Consider the following 19,219-nt stretch of genomic DNA (forward strand, 5'->3'; position numbering starts at 1 on the left):
TCACAGGAACCTGCTTTTAGGCCACAGGAACAGAGAACATAGCAGTGACTTCACCACCTTCTCCAGGAAAGCCTGAAAAAAATGCAACTTGCCATTAGAGCAGGAGATACTGGTGTCCACAGGCGCTGCAGGCATCTTCCATTTCTCATTACACTTTGGGTTTGCTTTCTTACACCCACAGAGCCAAGTACTGTGTCTTATGTGGCTGGTTACAAAGCATGAGAAAAGTCTTAAAAAGCCTATCTCTTTCCTTATGAGATTCTTTAATTTTTTGGCAGCGTTGCTCAAAACCTTTATCCATTTCATGCCTCACTACGGAATATGCAGTATCACTCAAACTACAAGCTTTGTGCCTCAGGAGGTGATCTGAAATTTTACAGCCAGGACTGAGTATTTTCTATCAGTCAATGAAACTCTTTATTTTGGTTACTTAAATTGATTTTTTCTTTTTTCATAGGCAGGATCTGAAAGGTTACCTCAGTCTGTATTTTCAGCATAAAACCAGAAAAGTTAATTATTTAAGAAAAAGTACTAGTTACCAATCAACACATCTATCACAATTCCATACCCAGACAATACATCTAATACTAAAATGTAGCAGCGCACCGAGCAGGGTGTACTGGGCGGCGGCGCCAGGGGTGCAACCGTCCCCCTGTGAGCTCTGCTGCTCCCAGTTATCAGCAGGTCCAGTGCAGGGACAGATAACGCTGACACAGGTCTTGGGGTAGAACCAGGTGGATTTATTCCTGGACTCCACAACTCAGGCAGTGAACAGAAATTTTATACAGCTTAGGAGGAGTGGTCTAGGAAAGTGAACCAATGAGGATATGGTAAGGGAGGAGTCTAAGGTGGGGCAAATAGTTTACAAACCTATCAGTGAAAACAGGGGAGTGGAATAATACAAAGTAACAAATGGGGTGTTGAGTGCAACAAGACATAGAACTCTCTGGAAGAAGGGGTAGGGATAGGGAGGATTGACAAGGAACATTCTGGAGAAAGGGGTGGGGAAGGGGAGGACTGACAACTTAGAGTGGAGGGGGTTAGGGAAGGCCTTGGGAAGATTGGCAGCTCAGGAGAGGAGAGGATTAAGGAGGAGAACAGGGGGCAAACATGGATTTAAAGAAAACACACTACAACACTAAAACATTTACAAGCTGGCAAGAAATGCTCTCTGGGGTTCTTTAAAATTATCGAATGGGCCTCTTTAAAATTATCTGATACCATATCCACTGTAGGATTACTAAAATCTAAATAGACAAAATCTATCAATTTATAAGTCTGAAATTTTTCCAAATTAGGGATAAAAAATACACCCATACCTGAAGGCCCTTTATTTGGTTTGTACTGTAAAGCATTGCTACAGATTATATCAATGTCCTTTAGAAAATCTCTTGCAATTAGGTACTGGTGCATGTCAGTCTTGGAGAGAACTGTTGAGAGGTCCATGGGCTGTTTAATGGTGTCCTTGTAATTGGGTGCCTACAAATATGCATGCTTAGAGATCTAAGCTACAAAAATTAATAATTTTCATAAAGTCAAATAAAGGACTTTGTAAGAGCCCCAAATATTTATAACACCCTCAAAGATGCAGAAAATAACCAGTTAGCTTCTTGAAAATTGAAAAGGTATTTTAGGTGTCTTTGAAGAGACAGACCGGGGGGTGGAGGGGGGGGGAGAAAGAAGCAGAGTGGTCAGAAGCATGTGTAGAGCAGAGAAGGGAACTGGTGAGATGCATTTCACTTCCTTTTAGAAAATCACAGCAGAGAAACCTTTCTCAGCAATGTCACCTCAGATTCTCTTTGTTGTTGGCAGCAAGAAAAAAATTGCAGGATTTGCACCTTTGAAGCACCTGTCCTAAGCATCTACTGTAGAATGAGATAACTGGACCCAGAAATGTCCATTTCTTTATTCAGAGCTTAAAAGGAGCCTAATAACTACTTTAGATGAGGACATCTATGTGTTTATAGGTTATTCCCATCTTGGAAACTATAAGGAAAGAAAAAGACAAATGAGTGGATGCTTAGGGGAATGGGACATTGCTGAATTGCAAAGCTATCTTAAAACTACAACTGTCTTTGAAGTACATGCTCCTGGCGTAGACTTATTCGCTGGGAAGTGTATGGGAGCAAGAAGAAACATGCAGCCCTTATGGTTGATTATGTACTGAGAAAAGCCCCAGATGAAACTGAGAATAGCATTAGAAAATTTATTTGACATACTGCTGCTTCTACTCCTGTTCTCACAGAAACTATTTAATCAAAGAGCTTTAGACTTTATTAAAACAGCCCTTTAGATACTTGTTATAAATATAAAGTGATCTCTCTGCTTTTTAGTGTTGTAACACACCTATGTATCCAAACCTTTCCATGGGCAAATTGAGTTGGTATTTGGTGTAACTGGCACTTGGACTAGATCATTCTTGTTGATCCCTTCTAACTGAAATATTCTAAAGTTTTAAAGACCTTTTAGAAAGAACATAGGGCTTTCAGTGAATACTCAAATAAATAAACATCTGAGAGTCTCAAGGAGTCAAGTAAAAGCAAAATTCACTTCCTTCTTCTTGGAAAACCAGAATAGTACTGTCCTAACATGAAAGATAAATCTTCCTAGAAAGAGCACAAGAACACCAAGAAACATAAACACAGAGGAATTATGAATACACACAGCTATAATGGTATTATAAGTTAATACTAACCTCCTCTGAGACAATGGGCTTTGTAAATGCTTTGAAACGTTCGTCAATGACAAGTCTTTGAGCCACATCTCTTAAGTAAATCCTGAGTTCACGCAACGTATCCTCTTCCTGCTCTTCCACCTGTCTTATTTCTTCCTCTGTCAGCTTTCGAGGCTTAGGTGGTGGTGCTACAGGCAGCACTTCCAAAGGCTGGCAAGCTTAATTGAATCAGAAAGTTGTAGTTAATTGATGGTACTCATAAACAAGCACATGAAAAATGATTGATAGAAAATTATGACCCAAGCAAATACTGTATTACTGTTAACCTAGAGTTAGCAAAGTTTTGTATGTAGAACATCCTCCTCACTTGTGTTGTTTTTTAATGCTGGAGGTTGAGCAGCTTGCTTCATAACTAAGTCCTCAAAAAAACATCTCTCAGCACAGGTAGGATGCGAGATTCTGAAAACTTCTTCAAATTCATTATTAAACAATGCTTTTATCTAAAGCATGAAGAGAAAATACACTTCAGTTATACAAGGCCATGCAAACTTCTTATATTTTGTTCCAAAAAAGATGAGCACCTCTCTGAATTAAACTGAATACTTATCTGGATAATATTATCTGAATACATATCTGGATAAGAATATATATTACCAGTTATCTTTGTGGCCTTAAAAGATTAGGTTTTTATAGCATGGCAATTTAAAATGCCTTCTCTAAGAATCACATTCTAGATTTTAAGCTCCATGAAGAAACTGTATGATAAACAACTGAGAAAGGGGTGACTGGGGATTCACCATCCCCAAGGCTGCTTATTTTCCATTTATGTGCCTTGCTGTCCTTTGGCTTGAATCTTTATGGCTGCTACAGAGGGAAAATGGCAAGGCTCAGAGGACAAGTGCTGGCTTTTTAGTAAGGTGATTGGGCTTTCTCTGATTTTATTTTTAATTAATTTAAATGAAGTGTCTCAATTTGAATACTTCCAAGTTCTATTCCATTTTTCTATTTCTACTACCAAAAATTATGGAAGGGATTTCAATCCTTATTTTAGAAGGCACTTATTAACAGTATGAAAAATTCTGTTATTGAGACAAAATCTGAGCAACACATTCACATTTTGAACACCTTCCTTTAATGAACAGTCTCATATGTCTACAAAGCTCAGCATGTCCTCTTGAAGAATTTTGTTAAAGAATATACCTAAAAATTTATTTCCAAGTTGCTTAAACAAAAACTGAAACTTAGGTTTCTAATTTGTTGCGTTTTCACCCAGATGAAGTAATAAAATTTTTTAAAAAATAATTTAAATTTAAAATTACATTCCATCAATAACAGTGTGACCTCTGCAATTTTTTCAGCAAAAATACATCTAAATTTTCAGTAAAAATGTTTTCAGAAAAACAGTCTTTCTTTCCTAGCTACCTTTCAAGTACCACACTCTTCACTAAAGACAAACCTAACCACCTTGAACCCAGCAAAACCATTGTCTGAAGCAAGTCCATACACCTGTCTAATAAGCTTGAGTATGGAGAAAAAGCTTGAAGGGAGAAAAAGCTGGATCAAAATCAATCTTTACTCAGAAAACACTTTAGGCAAATGTTTTTAGCATTGTTTTGTCTAAGCAAGTTTTAAGGGACTGGTTTTGGATGCCTGAGTAACAACTATGAATTTTTTTAAGAGTGGCACGTAACTCTAATGCTTCAGGGAGTTATAAATTAACAAGAAATTGAGTAACGAAGGAAGAAAAGTATTGATTGAAATACCTCTTCTGGGAGATCTCTCAGTTGTACATTAGATGTTGCAAGGAGTAAAACTGGAGTAAACCTTGGGATGCTTTGCAGTAGTGTTGCAAAAACAGATCTCAGCGTAGTTCCAACGGTCTCCTACCATGAAGGGATTTGTGGGACATATATGATACTCGGTGCTGATCTCTGAGCTTCTCGCATCAACTGGTAAAATGAAAGCTTGGATAAGAAAACTACATCACGTAGAACAGACTACTAAATAACTACATATCAGTCAAACTACCTTATGAAATAAGAGGTATATATGCAAGACATGAAGACAAATGGATAAATGACTCCTTAATAATCAGGTAAAATTTTCACTTTGACTCAAATATAGACATTTCTATGCAGACAGTAACAGACCTGAATCTCTGCCTGATTTCAAAACTACTTAGGTATAAGATAACTCCTAAAGAGCCTAAGAACTCGGCCAATGTAGTAGTGTGCCTAAAAAGAACCCAAAACTAACTCTTCAGCAAGGTGCATTTGCCTAGAGAAATCACTACACAACTGCAGCTACACCATTATCCAGTTCAGAAGGGACACACACCCAATTCAGACTGGAGCACAGTCTGAACAAAGAAAGGCCTATGTGAAAAGATGAGGGCTAACACAGCACAAGATGTCTGGCTATAATTCATAACTTCAGGCACATTTTACAAGAGGTGACCAGTCCTTAGACTGTCTGAAGAGCTAAATCACTCACTGCCTCTCATTACCAAAGGTGGGCTTTGGAAAACCACAAGCCACTGCCTACAGATGGCCCCTCAATCACAGAAGACAACATGCACCTACTGCATGAGGGAAGTGGAACAGTCCTTTCACACAACAAACTTCTCCATGCACCATTTCAGATTAATCTGCAAAGGACTTACTCCTCCCATGTGACAAATGAGTATCCAGTCACATAATGTGTCTGTCCAAACTTGTGGAGCTCTCAAATGCTGCTACTAGAGACCAAATATTTTAATGCAGTAATGCCAAAAAACAAAGTGGATTTACTGCCCAAAAGCAAAAAAAAAAAAACTAAATTGCTTGTATTTCCTTTCCCTAGTTAACGAAAACTCAACACCATACAAATCTAAGTATTCCATGAACTTTAACACTTTTGCTGCATGCACTGCAGCAGTAAAAACTGTATATGTAAAAAAAACCCTAACAAACAAAAAAATTCTTTGCCTCAAAACCTTGGCTGCCCTACAAATATAATTAAAAAGGAGTCTAGAGAATGTGCATTGACATGCTGTCAGGTCGATACAGAGCCATCTACTGGTAGCACAGACTCCTAAGAAGCAACAAAAAACTTTTTAAATCCCACGTAAGACCAGCAGGATTTCTTGCCACAGAGAGGGGTTTACTAGCAGCAGTTCCCATCTTCCTGAGCTGCTAGTAATATTCTCCCTGTTACATTTCAAATGGATAAAATGCCTATGTATAAAATTCTTAGGTGGTACCATTCCACTGGAAAAGTGGATTTTCAGACAAAAGTAAACAAAACAGCATATTTAAATCAGGCCACTTATATTGACAATGACTTTTGCTAACTTCACTAGTTTATACATTTATCCTATAAGACTAATGAGAAAAAAAGCTACCTGTACACGTTTCATCTGGTAATGTGCTAGCAAACAAAGCTGGTGTATCTAGTGAATACATTGGAAACTTTTCCAGGGAATTTATTACTGCAGCTGCCAAATCAGAAGCTTGTCCAGATCCTGGCTCTTCAATTAGTAAGAACCGTGGCCTGGAAGATGTTGGCTGGTCACAAGGATTTCTACAGCAGTAAGTAGAAAGCAAGTCCAAACATTAGTGATGAATAGGAAAACAGACATTAAAGTTTTTTCCTATGCACTTTGTTTTGTAAATACTCTCTCTGTTCCACAAAATAATAAGCTGGTCTGTGAACAGGAAAACTACCAAAGCCTGCTTTCTCACAAACTGGTACACTGACTCTGCTAGAAATCCTGCCAGTCCCCAGCAGATCTGCTACTCTTTTGGCTGGGTCAAGTAACAGTTCTTACATCCCACAGTGGGACTGTCCAGCCAAATACCCACACAACAGTTCAGTTTGATGGGTCAGGGCAGTGTACTCAGAACAGAAGTAACCAGCTGAACCTTCACACTTATGTCTGGCAAATATTGATCACCCCACATACACACTCTCAACTCCTTCATCTAGCATCCCTCACACCAAAACAGTTTACACACTCAGCCATCTTAAAAACAGAGCCACGAGCTCATGTCCAGAGCCAACGTGGACAAATGTACCTGCTGAAAGTGTGGAATTCTGCCTTTTCGCGATCAGGCATTTTACAAGTCGGTTTCTCTTCAGAGATTGATGGTGATTCCTCATCACTGTCAATCACATAATTTCCTAAAACAGGATTTAAAGAGAAGAGAGGTTTGTTAACTTTCTTGTATAGTCCATCTCTATCTTGCATTAATACACCTTCAAAATCGGTGCAGGAAAATACTTCTCTTGTATTTCATCATTTGAATGCTATTTCCTGAAGAGTTCATTCTACAACAAATCAAAAAAGAATGTACAAGTCTCTACAAAGATGTCCTGTGTCCCATGATTTGCATTGGGTATTATCTCTCTGTTGTCAAAAACTTGTGTATTTTTCTTCTTTGAATAAAGATGGTTAGGAACAACTTATATAGCTCCCAGACACTTGCAAAACATTTCTCCTGCTTGAAGCGTTTATTTGAAAAGAGGTGCTAATAATTTAAAACTTAGATTCCTCTCTGCAAGTGATAAATGTGATGTTAGCTCCTGTCAGAAACAGGGTCCTCCAGTATAGAATGCATAGTTCCCGACTACTTTTGCAAGTCACTCACAGCTTCCACCCTGCACTGTGCACACACAAAGTATAAAATTGTGCTGCTAGTACAGCTGAGTACATTTGTGTATGTTGATTGCACAGATCACAAGCTTTTGCTCTGGCAGCTTTTTAAACAAGTCGATGTAGATGTTATACCTTGCTGTTGGTCCTTTTTTAGTGCAAGCTCAGCATGGGGAAATACTCTCTGTAAGGTTTGTAAAATCCTTTCCAGCATGTTTTCTAAGAGTGGCTTTGAAATAGCTGATAGTGCTCGCCCAGGGGAAGGCACAACTCTGTGAAGCTGGAACAGTCTTTTGCATGGCCATGGAAAAATCATTTGCTTTTATTTTAATTGAATCCATGTTTATCTGCAGTCTCTGTCTGCTTTCATATAGCTGAGGATAGCGATGCTGCAAAGCACAGAGACCAGTTTTGGCACATAAGGCTTTAATATCAGCACCACAGTATCCTAATAAACAAAACAAGAATCAAATGTTATGTCAATCTCAGACAAAACAGAATTCAAGGCCAGTACTTCTAAACAGCAACACTGAAAGACTTTGTGTGCAGCCAAAAATTACCAGGCTAAGAGACAATTTAAAGAGTTACTGCAGTGCAGAAAAGTTCTGTTACATGGCTCGCAGCCTGATATCCTGCACTTAGGCAGCAGCCTGCTGCTCAAAACCTTGTTCCTGGGAAAGATGTCGCGAACCCATTCAATTTTCTGAGAGACAAAAAGAAAACTGAAAGCAGTGCCTAAATTTTCTCCCATGCCAAATGCCTCCTCACTGCCTCTCTCTGCCCCAAGGTACAAGAGCTCAAGTACTGCCTGCTACAAGCTCAGGCTCCCTAGCACTCAAGTCACATGTAGCAACCCACAGTTTTCAAACTCACCAACACATTCTTCAGCCAGCTCTTCAAGTAAGTTGTCCAATGGCTCCAGGATCCAGTCTCGTGTGTGAATTCTGAAAATTTCTTTTCTTGCCTGGAAACAGTTGCATTTCAGTTTGCCCTAAGTTTTCTCTTAAAAGAACAATGACAACACAAACCCACAAAATCCCTTATACCAATACAAATACTCTTCTTATCTGCTAAACCTTTTAGTATTCTCAAGGTCAATTATCAATACACTGTCTGCTTCTTCAAGCAGGAAATTTAATAATTCTGAACTTGTTGGTTCAAAAAAAGTTGGTTGCAGAGACAAGTGGACTTTCGCTAAACAAACATTTGACTTCAAGTAGAAAGTACTTCTTGCTTACAAACCAATCAAGTCCTCTTCCATATAGAGCTATAAAGAAAAAATCCCCAACTCTGCCTTTGAAAGGCAAGACTATGAAAGGAGGATGGTCTCACCACAATGTAAATTTTTGGGCCTACATATATACTGGATTCTACCAATTTTTTTTTTTTTAAATTAAGTTTTAATACAGTTGAAAAAAAAAATCAACTGCTGAGAATTTGGAAGCATGAGAACATACTGATACCCCAGTTGAATTCTCCTGAAAATAGGTAAATTAGAACTTACGAGTTTTAAACAGTGTCTGTTACCTTGGAGGTTCAATTTTCAATCTCTCCAAGATTTCAGGATAAAGCAATGGAAAAATGACCATCTCTTTTAAAGATGAAACGTGGTCAGAAAGACCACCCACGCTATCAAACTGTACCTAAAGATGAAGTCAACAGAACACATTTTATATGTTAAAGAAAGCTGCAGCCTTGATAAGGTTCCATGAGAAGCTGGATTGCCCTTGAGAGAAAACTGTAAACCAAGGGAGTTGCAGATGGCCCATTACTAGAAGCTTTCATAAATACTGCAAATGTCTCACTGCCACAATGAACCAAAAATACTTACTGAACCATCTATTTGCATTTGCTCCACTCCAGCCAGACATCCTCCAATTTTCACGGTATCCTTGTCAACTCCTGTTGAGGCACACTTCTGAAAGCTGACCAGAAGAGATCTGATTTGAATTGAGGGAAAAAAAGGTGTTTTCTAACTTACAGTGCAGATAGCAGATATTTTGTTCTCTAATGATAGCAAGTGAATGCAGAAGACCTTATAAATCAGCATGAACTTCCTACGTAGGCAAATACTCATTCCAACATTTTACATTTAATAGCTATGAGTAGATAAAGGAAAATGGTCACTCCAGACATTAAACTGAGTGAATTATTTTAACAATACCACCTATGAATATCCATGCTAGTCAACACAGCACATATGGGAATACAACCTTAGAACAATTATTCCAGATGTGGAGACCATGGGCTGACCTTGATTAGTATGATGGAAGAATTCCTCCCCTGCCCAAACACACTGACATCTTTCAAACAGTTTTAGCTTTTACCTTCAAAAAGTTACAGTCCAGGAAAACACTGATTTCAGTGGGTGTTAACATTATAATGGCTGCCCACGACTCCTGGGCTTTCCTGAGGACTACGGAATGTGTGTGCCAGAAGATACACATCTGAAAGATGTCAGGCTGAAAACTCATTTGTTAGACTGTTATCAAATTAACATTTCTAGAATATTTGTTAAGTAACAAAATCTATTTCCCCTACTTATAACATTTTTCTCTTATAGTGGTTTTCGCTTTGAAAAAACAAAGGCAAAACACAGAAGCAGTGAAGTTTTACATCAAGAAAATACCCCAAAGTGTGTATCTCTACATTTCCTCCCATTCCCACCTAGAAATCAAATTTCTTATTAGAAGTCAATTCTAAAAATCCAGTTTTAGAGACTCCAACTACAGTCACCAATACCAAAAGGTATGATTACCCAATTTAGAAAGGGTACAAAATGAAGATGGCAACACTTCATAGTTAGGCATATACGAAGTCCTCCCAGGTACACTCCTCCCTCCCCTATTCTCTAATTTTATTAAGCTCCTTAAATGTCTCTTCTTCTTCTGTATTTCAAAATTCTCATCATCATCAGAAGAGGAAAGAGAATCACTGCTGAGCACTCTGTATCTCTGTCTACAAACATTCAAACAAGTAAAAAATTAAAATGCACTCTAAGTAATACCAAAATTTAAGTGAACACTATCTCAGGGTTTACTTTGAAATCGACAAAGTTTTCAGATCATTGGAAATTTAATCTGATTTCAAAGTACATTATGTGATTTTACTTGCGACAGCAATATTTAATTTTTCTTAGGAAGGTAAAAGTATCACTAGCGTGCAAAGAAATTTTTTAATCAAGTTACTACTTTTGTCCAGTCTCACTCTCTCAGACACACAAATCGAGTTTCACTTAGTATTATGTAGCCACTCTGTGAAACATCAACATTTTAAACTTATTTAAAAATTTGACTTCAAAACGCCTTCCTTCCATAACTGTCTGTTTTCAATGATACTAAACAAAGTTTTCCTATCTAGCAAGGGAATGCACTCTCCGTGCTCTGTTTAAATAATCTGACACCCCTTTGTACTTACTATTGCAATTCATACATTAGATTTTCATTTAATATTTTTCTGGTTTAAGGATAGTTTCATACAGAAACATGAACTGATTCCAGAGAGACATCAGAATCAGTGTTTGAGTGATTAAAAAAAAAAAATCCATTAAAATTTCCATGCAGGCTCTCCCAGTAACTAAATTGTCTTTGGTTTTAAGCAAATAACTTTCATCTCTCAAGATTAAATAGCCTAAGGTTTTCAGAGGGAGATTCTGGCTTCAGTTACAAAACAAATTAATTTCAGTTACACAATCTTGGCCACAACCCTCATCATCACCTTATCAATGACCATAAATACTATATTTTCAAATAAGATCTGATGGCTAGTAAAAAGAATAGACTGCCACTGTTTGTTTTCTTTATACTCTAAGACTACTACAGTGATAATATACTCTCACACTACTACAGTAATAATACTAATTATCTTATTTGCCACCAGTCCAAAACCCTTAGAAAGCATTGAGTCATGTGATAGAACTATTGAGACAGAAAAACTATCACTTAACCATACACAAACCTTTTATTCCCTTTGCATGAATCTCTCTCTGAGACAGGTGAAGATTGGACTGAAGAATCTGTCTCACATCTTCTAGGTTCTGTTGAAAGCAAAGAATTTAGAACAATGTCACAGAGAAGTTTAAGATAAAGCGGGATAGTCAAAGAGGCAGAAAACAGGATGTGTATCACCCATGTCTAAGTTCAGGGGAAGTTTCAAGGCAGACAGGGGTTAATCAATGCATAGTAAAAGTGAAAACCACACATCTGATTTTTAACGAGAACTGTAAAACACTTGAGTAAGAATATAAAGTCTCTTTAATTACTATTCTTTCAAGGCTAGATAGGTCATATTTTTTACTGGAAAACAGTAAGGATCCCAAAAAGTAAAGATGCATAGCATGTGCACAGGATACAGATATTTAAGAAAAGGTACTGGCAGAATGAAGGTAAGAAATTTAAAATTGAGTGTGTGCATGTATTTCCATTTTAAAAATCTTGCTTCCATGCAAGAAATTAGCTCCTAAGAAAAACTGTGCCTAAAACCTAGTTTCCAGTGTATCTTGAGAGCACTCAACAAAGCAAAGTTTTTTTTCCTTTTGCTTCACTTACTTATGATGAAATTACTGCACACAACATTAAACTCTAAGTACTGCTGCAAATAATGATATATTCAAAATGCCCTACACTACAGGTACACCCTCCTGTCCACAGCCTTTTATCATGGACTTGTTCTGGAAAAACACCGGGGTTTGAGACTTTCCTGTCTGAATACCCATAAGCACTTTATCAGTACTGCCCTAGAATCTGTGGCCATGGCTTGTAATGTCAAGAGCAACACAGATTTTTTTAATAGATGAAAAATACCCAGTAGTTCAGTCCATCTCAACTGCTTAAGAAAAAGCTTTTGGCTAGGGTATAGTCAAGGAAATTTAGAACAGAAGTAGCTTACAATGCTACCTGGATTGTCAGTTGTTTTTTCACCATTGTTTCATTCTTCACCAGTTGTTTCCATATCTAGATTTTCCTAATTAAAAGAAACAGGAAAAAATTACAAAAACATGCAGAAAACCTGTAGGCATATCTGGTGCCTTTATAGTATCAATTTCAAGGCACTCCATACATGCAAAAGATTAAATTAACACACAGTAAGAGGGAATAGGAACACCACTCTGGAACCCAGGATTAATAAAAGAATTTCTACTCTAAAATTGAGTTTAGTAGATGTGAAACTTAAACACTTGGTCAGATACAAAACTGACTGTATCAATTAGTCACAGGTTAATTATCCAAGAGTATGGTAAAACCCAGGACAAAGCAATTCTCAGCAAAAAAAAAAAAAAAATCACACTGGCATTTGAGAGATGATTTAGAAAGTACTATGGTAAATTCTGGTTGAAACAAACCACAAAGGAATTCATATCTGACCGAAACCAACTATGAAATCAGGCTATGGATATGTTTAGAAAACAAAGTTCCTGGCATTCAAGAGGATGGTGGACTAACTTGATTTAATAGAGCAAAACCAAGACAAGGAAATATTATTGATTAGTTTCTATAATTTCAACATGAGTTCTGCTTGGGACAGGGGACTACTTGAGATGACAGGCAAGGCTGGCACAAGAACAAACACAGATAAAGCAGGTATAAATAAATTCACTTTTTAGTAAGATTTGAATGAAACCCAAGCCCTGAGACAGCTATTTGTAAAAAGCTGGGGATTTTATTTATCCATTCAAAAATCATAAGGCAATTCAGCAAGCATAGTGTATTACATGTTTCAGCATATCACTGCTCTTTCATGTCTTCTGAAGAAGGTATTTCTTCCACCTTAGAACATAGCTGTGGCATGACTGTAATAGTAAGATGTTAAATTATAATTAGAGAACATGAATAAAATATTAGTTTAGATTACACTATGCTTTGGAAAATGTTGTTTTCAGCTAAATTAAAAGTAAATTTCTTTACGTGAAATGCTATTCATATAGAAAAATAGTAAATTATCTTGGTATCTACTTCTGTGTAGCGGAATACTCACAGCCTCCCTTTCTTTGCTGTCTAAGTGTCTTTTCCGTGTCATCCCTTTTTTTTGCAAGACTGCCTCTGCAGTACTAAGATACAAAGTTTACATGTAAGAGCAAAGACAGGTGAGTACAAAAAAAACCCTACTGAAAACAACACAAGTAGTTAGCACGATATTTTAATATATTGTGCACAAAGCAAGAGTCATTGACACTGCACGAAGTTTTTCAACACTACTTAAAAATTAGGTCAAACGTTCCATTTTTTATAGAGAGGTTTAAAAACAAGTGTTTGAGGATTTGCCAACATACATTGTTTTCAGTTAATTTTCCCCTCTTGCTGAACACAGTACAAAAAAAAATCTCATTTAGTAGGAAAAAAAAGAATTCTAAAGATCATATGAAGATAACAAAAAGAAATTATGGCAGTTTTTCATAGCACTTAAGTTGCTCAGCACTATAGCATTAAGTGATTTTTAGCTCACAGTCATCCTCAGACAACAGATTGCTTAGTCTTCTCTTAACTGGAATTAAGGTCTCATGCTGATTTTCCATGAATATATATGCTAGAAAAAATAGTATCTCCCTGCTGATATACTTTGAAAACCTTTCAGAAAACAATGTCAATTTGGGCTTCAATTTGGGCAAAGAGAATTAAGTCACAGACACACAAGCAGAAATGCTAAGACTGCTTCACTTTGCCTGTATGGAACTTTCTGCCACTTCTTAACTCAACAGGACATTATAAAATTATTTGCAAGCGTGAAAGAAAAGTAAATTAAACATTAAGGCAATCTGGGTGCCAAGAAGATCAATTTAGAGGGCAAGGTAATATCTACTAAAAGTCACAACATTTCAGTTCACAAGAAACCAGCCCACGTATAAAAGATGCTCTGGTGTGAAGATCTCTCTACAACTGGCAATCCCAAAAGGAAGACACTGGTGGGCAATTTTAACCATTGGCTGTGTCCAAAATCTTTACACATAAAGCACCTCCTGTGCAGTCTGTGAATTGTAAACCTTAAGAGAAGCCACAAACAGGAGACACTACCTGAGCAACTGCAGTGGAACATTTATGGAATGTCTGTCAGGTTGCTTGGCAGTGCCCCCTTGAAGTTCCAAGCTCGATCATGCCCAACCCACAAGTCCCTGGTGGGACTTTACTGTGGCTGGCACATGATGCCCACCACTTGGCAGTCACAGAATCATAGAACGGCCTGGGTAAGAAGGGACCTTTAGTGACCATCTAGTTCAACACCCCTGCCACGGATAGGGACACCTTCCACTGGGCCAGGTTGCTCCCAGCCCCATTCAGCCTGGTCTAAACACTTCCACAGGTGAGGCATCCACAGGTTCTCGGCACAACTTTAGCACACTCACAATAAATATTTATCGTATACATAGTGGCATGTAGGGAGGTATCAGCCCAACCAATGCACACATTTACCACTTGCTGCCAGGAATAAAAACATCATCTTCTGCCATCAAAAGAAAGTCCCTAGCCAATAGTATACCTAGCACAAAGGCTTGCTAGTAAGGCTCATTTTAGTAGCTCTGCATGATGAAAAAAAACCAAATTACTTTGTTCTCAGACTGCAAAACAAAAAAGACTAATTTATAGTGGTGTAAAACTTTGTCGAAGTCTACAGCTTCAACAGACCTCTAAATCCCAATTTTCTTCATCCTTTAAGCAACCAGTATTACAGAAAATAGAATAAGGCCATTTACCAAGCAAAGAAAGGAAAGCTGAAGTTTGTGCAGCTCAGCAGTAACCAAAGCACGGGTGTGTTATCAGTACCTTTCCAGCGACCAACACAGAGCACAGCACTGCGACGGCTGTTGTGGGAAAATGAACTCTATCTCAGCCAGACCCAATACAGACCACATACAGATTACTTTCCATAAACACAAATTAATTCTGCTATTCAGTTTTAATTATTTATTGTTTAGTTTCATATTAACTGTTCCATTATTTTTCCAAGGATTTTTTTTTTATTTCTTCTGTACAGTGGCTGGGTTTTGCCACTGCATTTTTTTTTGTAAAGCAGTCAACACACATGGAGTTAGCATGATGTATAGCTACAAGTAGTTTTTGAAAATAGGACTAATAATAATTTCTTTTTTAAAATCTGTGTTTTTAAGGAGATAAAGGACAAAAGAAAGGCAATGCAGACATACACACAAATACTGTGATAGGAACCAAAAAACCAGCTAGGGATGTTACATGTCAAACTGGGCCAGTACAGTATTGAAAAAAAAAACACATTTTATCTTTATTTGTTGTGTGGTTGAACTTATAAAATATGCAACTATGAATTAAAAGAATTATTAAGTCACAGGTAAAAAAATTAATCAAAAATTTAAATTGTCTGATGTATTCTAGAATTAAAACAGTCACACTTCTATATAGTATTTTCTGAGGCATGTTCAAGTAGGAAAGCAGCTGAGACCCATTAGCGCCACTGAAACAAGTGGTAATATTAAAATATTGAATTGCCCTTGGCTACAGTCATTAACATTAGTTAAAATAATTTTGTTCTTTACAATTAGTGTTTGAAAATCTGGAATGATCCAGCAATAATAAGAAATCTTTATAAATTTAATTCTGTATTTGCTTCTTTGTGATTTCACATTCAAAAAAACTCATGCAAAAGAAAAGCCGTTTGAGAGAACATCAGTGACTCATTCAGGAGACCAGAAACATCTAAGATTGCTTTTATAATGTTAATTCATCTCAGCTGTATGAATACCTTTTCAGGTCATTTATGAGAGGGTTTTTTTCAGAAGATCCCCATTTCACTTAGATCTGGCAATAAGTGAACAGTTTGTGTTGAAGAAGATGCTAAATGTGAGGTAGCCAATCCCCCATTTGCTGTAGATGAGTAATTTGATATTGTGAATAAGGTAACACTTGCAGAACAGTTGTCAGATTAAGGAATTCAAGTATTGCCCAGAGAAATTCAAACTTCTCTTTCTCTGTAAAATCCAAGACCATACTGGAATAATTTAAATCATAATTTTTAAAAATTCTCATTAATTCTGTTTTCCTCATTTTCTATACTCTATTTTAAATCCTCCCAGCTTGGGTTGTGGAATCTTAAGATCTCATTGTTGTAATTTAACATTTCATAGACTTTAGATCGTAAAGAATTGCAGCTATCCACAGTCAGAAGTTGAGATTTAGGATACCTGTTCTTCATCTAAACCAAACTGACTGAAAGAACTTGTCCTTCTTTCCTCTTTTAGTATTCTTGGAACTTGATTCTAGAGGACTATAGGCAGTCTATATCTATGAATTTCTATGAAGTACGAGGTGCAAGGCATCCAAAGTCATTGAATAATTCTGGCTAAGCTTCCTTTGTTACCATCTAAAACATGGCATGAATGGATACATGAATGCACTTTATTTCGTATTATATTTTATTGGGACTTTCTAGTTCCTTCATATGTTGAAACTGCTAAATCTCCAAACTCAAAGTTTGTATCTTAAACAGATAGATACATGTTCCAATTACCCAAACATACCCTGACATATGTATTCACTACATACTCAACAATCCATGGATTCATTACTCAACAATTCATGGAATTGTTGTGTAAACAAGATAAAAAAATTACACATCCAACTGAGCAACTTCCCCCTGATGCTTGCTTTTTCTAACCATCTGGTCTACAGCACAATATTATTGTCACATACACTTTTTGTTCCCTATAAATTTTACTTTTATTTCCATATTAAAATACGGGTTTAAATAAATTATTTGATAAAGATTAGTTGAAAATCTGTGGCACTGCCAGGCACCACCTGCATTTATAAATCCCTAGTTGGTGCTTTGGTCACAGTAAAATCCTTCCTTCCTTTTATTACTCAGTAGAATTCAATTCTTAAAATATTACTGCTGGAAAACTTAATTGTTTCCTGTGATTTCTAAAATTTAAATAGCAAGAGAAATGTTTTGTCCAATAGCAATATTGAGTGAAATTATAGATTGATTCTTGTCTTGCTTTCAGCAGGATCCAATCTCCAGCTCAGCTTCTTACTTACACACACTTTACACCCTACAGCATTTTAAATGTTCTAAATTTTACTTCAAATTTTCGTTCTGTGTGCATTACCATTTGGGAGAAAAGGCACTTTCTTCATTCACTTGTTTTCATTTGTGTTAAGTCAAATCTCCTTAAATGTTCAGTTTAGCATTCAGTTGCTTCCCAGCTGTATGGAAGGGTACCCTATAATTTGGGCAACTATGAATAAAGTCTTCATCCATCATTCTGATCCCTATTTTTTTATACATCAGTGCATTGAGTATTCTAACAAGAACTTTTCCACCCATCCAGCAAACCAGAGCACCACTGTGTAAAGAAGATGTTAGGCTGGGGCCATCTACTGGTTGTATTGCTGAGCTTTCACTGGCAAATTTGAAAAACTGCTTTACACATGTAATTCTATTGCAGTTATAAAAATAATAGCATATATTAATATATTAATCACCTAAGCATGTGATGTTTCTTGTACAATGGTTCTTTGCTTTTAAGATTAAATATTGTATGAGCTTAATGTGGACCATTTATCAAAAGAAAAAAATAATGTATTTTGCTTTCATAAACAAAATAAAAATAGCGAGGAAGGGGCCTCCTACTTCCCAATAACACCAAAAATAAAGAATAAAGCAACCAAAAAGAAAATGAAGAATATAGTGTAAAGTTTCATTGTGAATTTGTATGTGTTGTTCTAAAATAGATAAAATGCATAGTTTTTGGGGGATTAAAAAAGATCTGTCAATTTTATGATGCTCCTTAAAAATTCTTATTAAAAATAAATTCAAACAAAAAAAATTAGCAGATGAACAGAAGACTAAAGACTTTTAAACTGGAAGTTCTAACAAATGAGCAACTACAAACCAATAATAATCCACATTGATTGAGTCTGGAGCCCAAAAGTACATTTATATAATGATGCTGTTAAGTATGTATTTACTCATTTATTATATGATCATACTGATAATTATTTGTGTTGTAATTTAGTCTTATTTGTTATTTTAATTGTCTTTAGGAGCAAGAGAGAGCATTTTTCAGATTTTACATGTTTAGGTGAGACTCTCTGCACTTATTAAATTGCTATGCATATACATTTATGTATAGGTATGTATACACAGAGATAAAAATATACACATACTAACTCACTATGCTAATGCCTATACTTTTATAAATATATATTTATACATGTATATAGATATGCAATACATGTACATTCATTTATATCTATATATACATACTCACACATACATGCACACATGGATATTACATGTAACTTGTACCTTTTATGCTCCCAGTTAAACAAAATCCTCTGTTGGCTCTTGTTTACACTGGGATTAAACACTATTCACATCTGCCCTCTGCAGATCCATCAGCAGGAGAGATTTCTAGCAGGAGCTCTAAGTAGTTAGTAATTTTATCAAGAAATGCAAAATGCAATTTAAAATGTATAAAAGGCAGATGAACAATAAGACTTCTCAGCATAAAGAAGAAAGCCTAAACATGTTGCAGGTTTGGAGACAAGGCTACAGGAGCTAAAACTGGGAAGATAAATATTGCCACCATCACAGACAGAACTGGCAGAAACACCTGCAAGGGAAAGAAAAAACTGGTTTACGAATTACACTGACCTACTGTGATTTTCCACCTCATTCACACGAATAAAAACATGGGTTTTGCCACACTAGAGTACCATTTCTCATGCTGCTGCAAGCTCACCCAGCCCAAGAGTCATCTGCTCTCAAAATACCTACAAGATAGGCATCTTTTCTAAAATACTTCAGGCTCCCTCTACTGTCAAGGGGAAGCGCTAGGCAGTACCTGAAATCCATTTGTCCACATATTATGGGCTCCTCAAGGACACTCAGGGCTGGGTGTTGCTCTGGTTTTGGTTGGGCCAGAGTTAATTTTCTTCACAGCA

The 19,219-nt window shown here is 36.7% G+C and overlaps 1 protein-coding gene across 1 annotated transcript; it reads right to left on the reverse strand.

Annotated features, from left to right (window-relative positions):
- Positions 1-14,509, reverse strand: LOC128787819 (ATPase family AAA domain-containing protein 2-like). Its single transcript, XM_053942352.1, is given in 17 exon segments — positions 1-205; positions 240-366; positions 1,320-1,479; positions 2,696-2,892; positions 3,042-3,174; positions 4,438-4,652; positions 6,057-6,235; positions 6,730-6,835; positions 7,443-7,582; positions 7,584-7,755; positions 8,181-8,271; positions 8,416-8,455; positions 8,835-8,950; positions 9,139-9,249; positions 10,175-10,265; positions 11,265-11,343; positions 14,428-14,509. Coding segments are annotated over 17 exon segments (2,244 nt in total).
- Positions 14,510-19,219: the final 4,710 nt, after the last annotated feature.

This window comes from Vidua chalybeata, chromosome 1, assembly GCF_026979565.1.
Source record: "Vidua chalybeata isolate OUT-0048 chromosome 1, bVidCha1 merged haplotype, whole genome shotgun sequence".
NCBI lineage: Eukaryota > Metazoa > Chordata > Aves > Passeriformes > Viduidae > Vidua > Vidua chalybeata.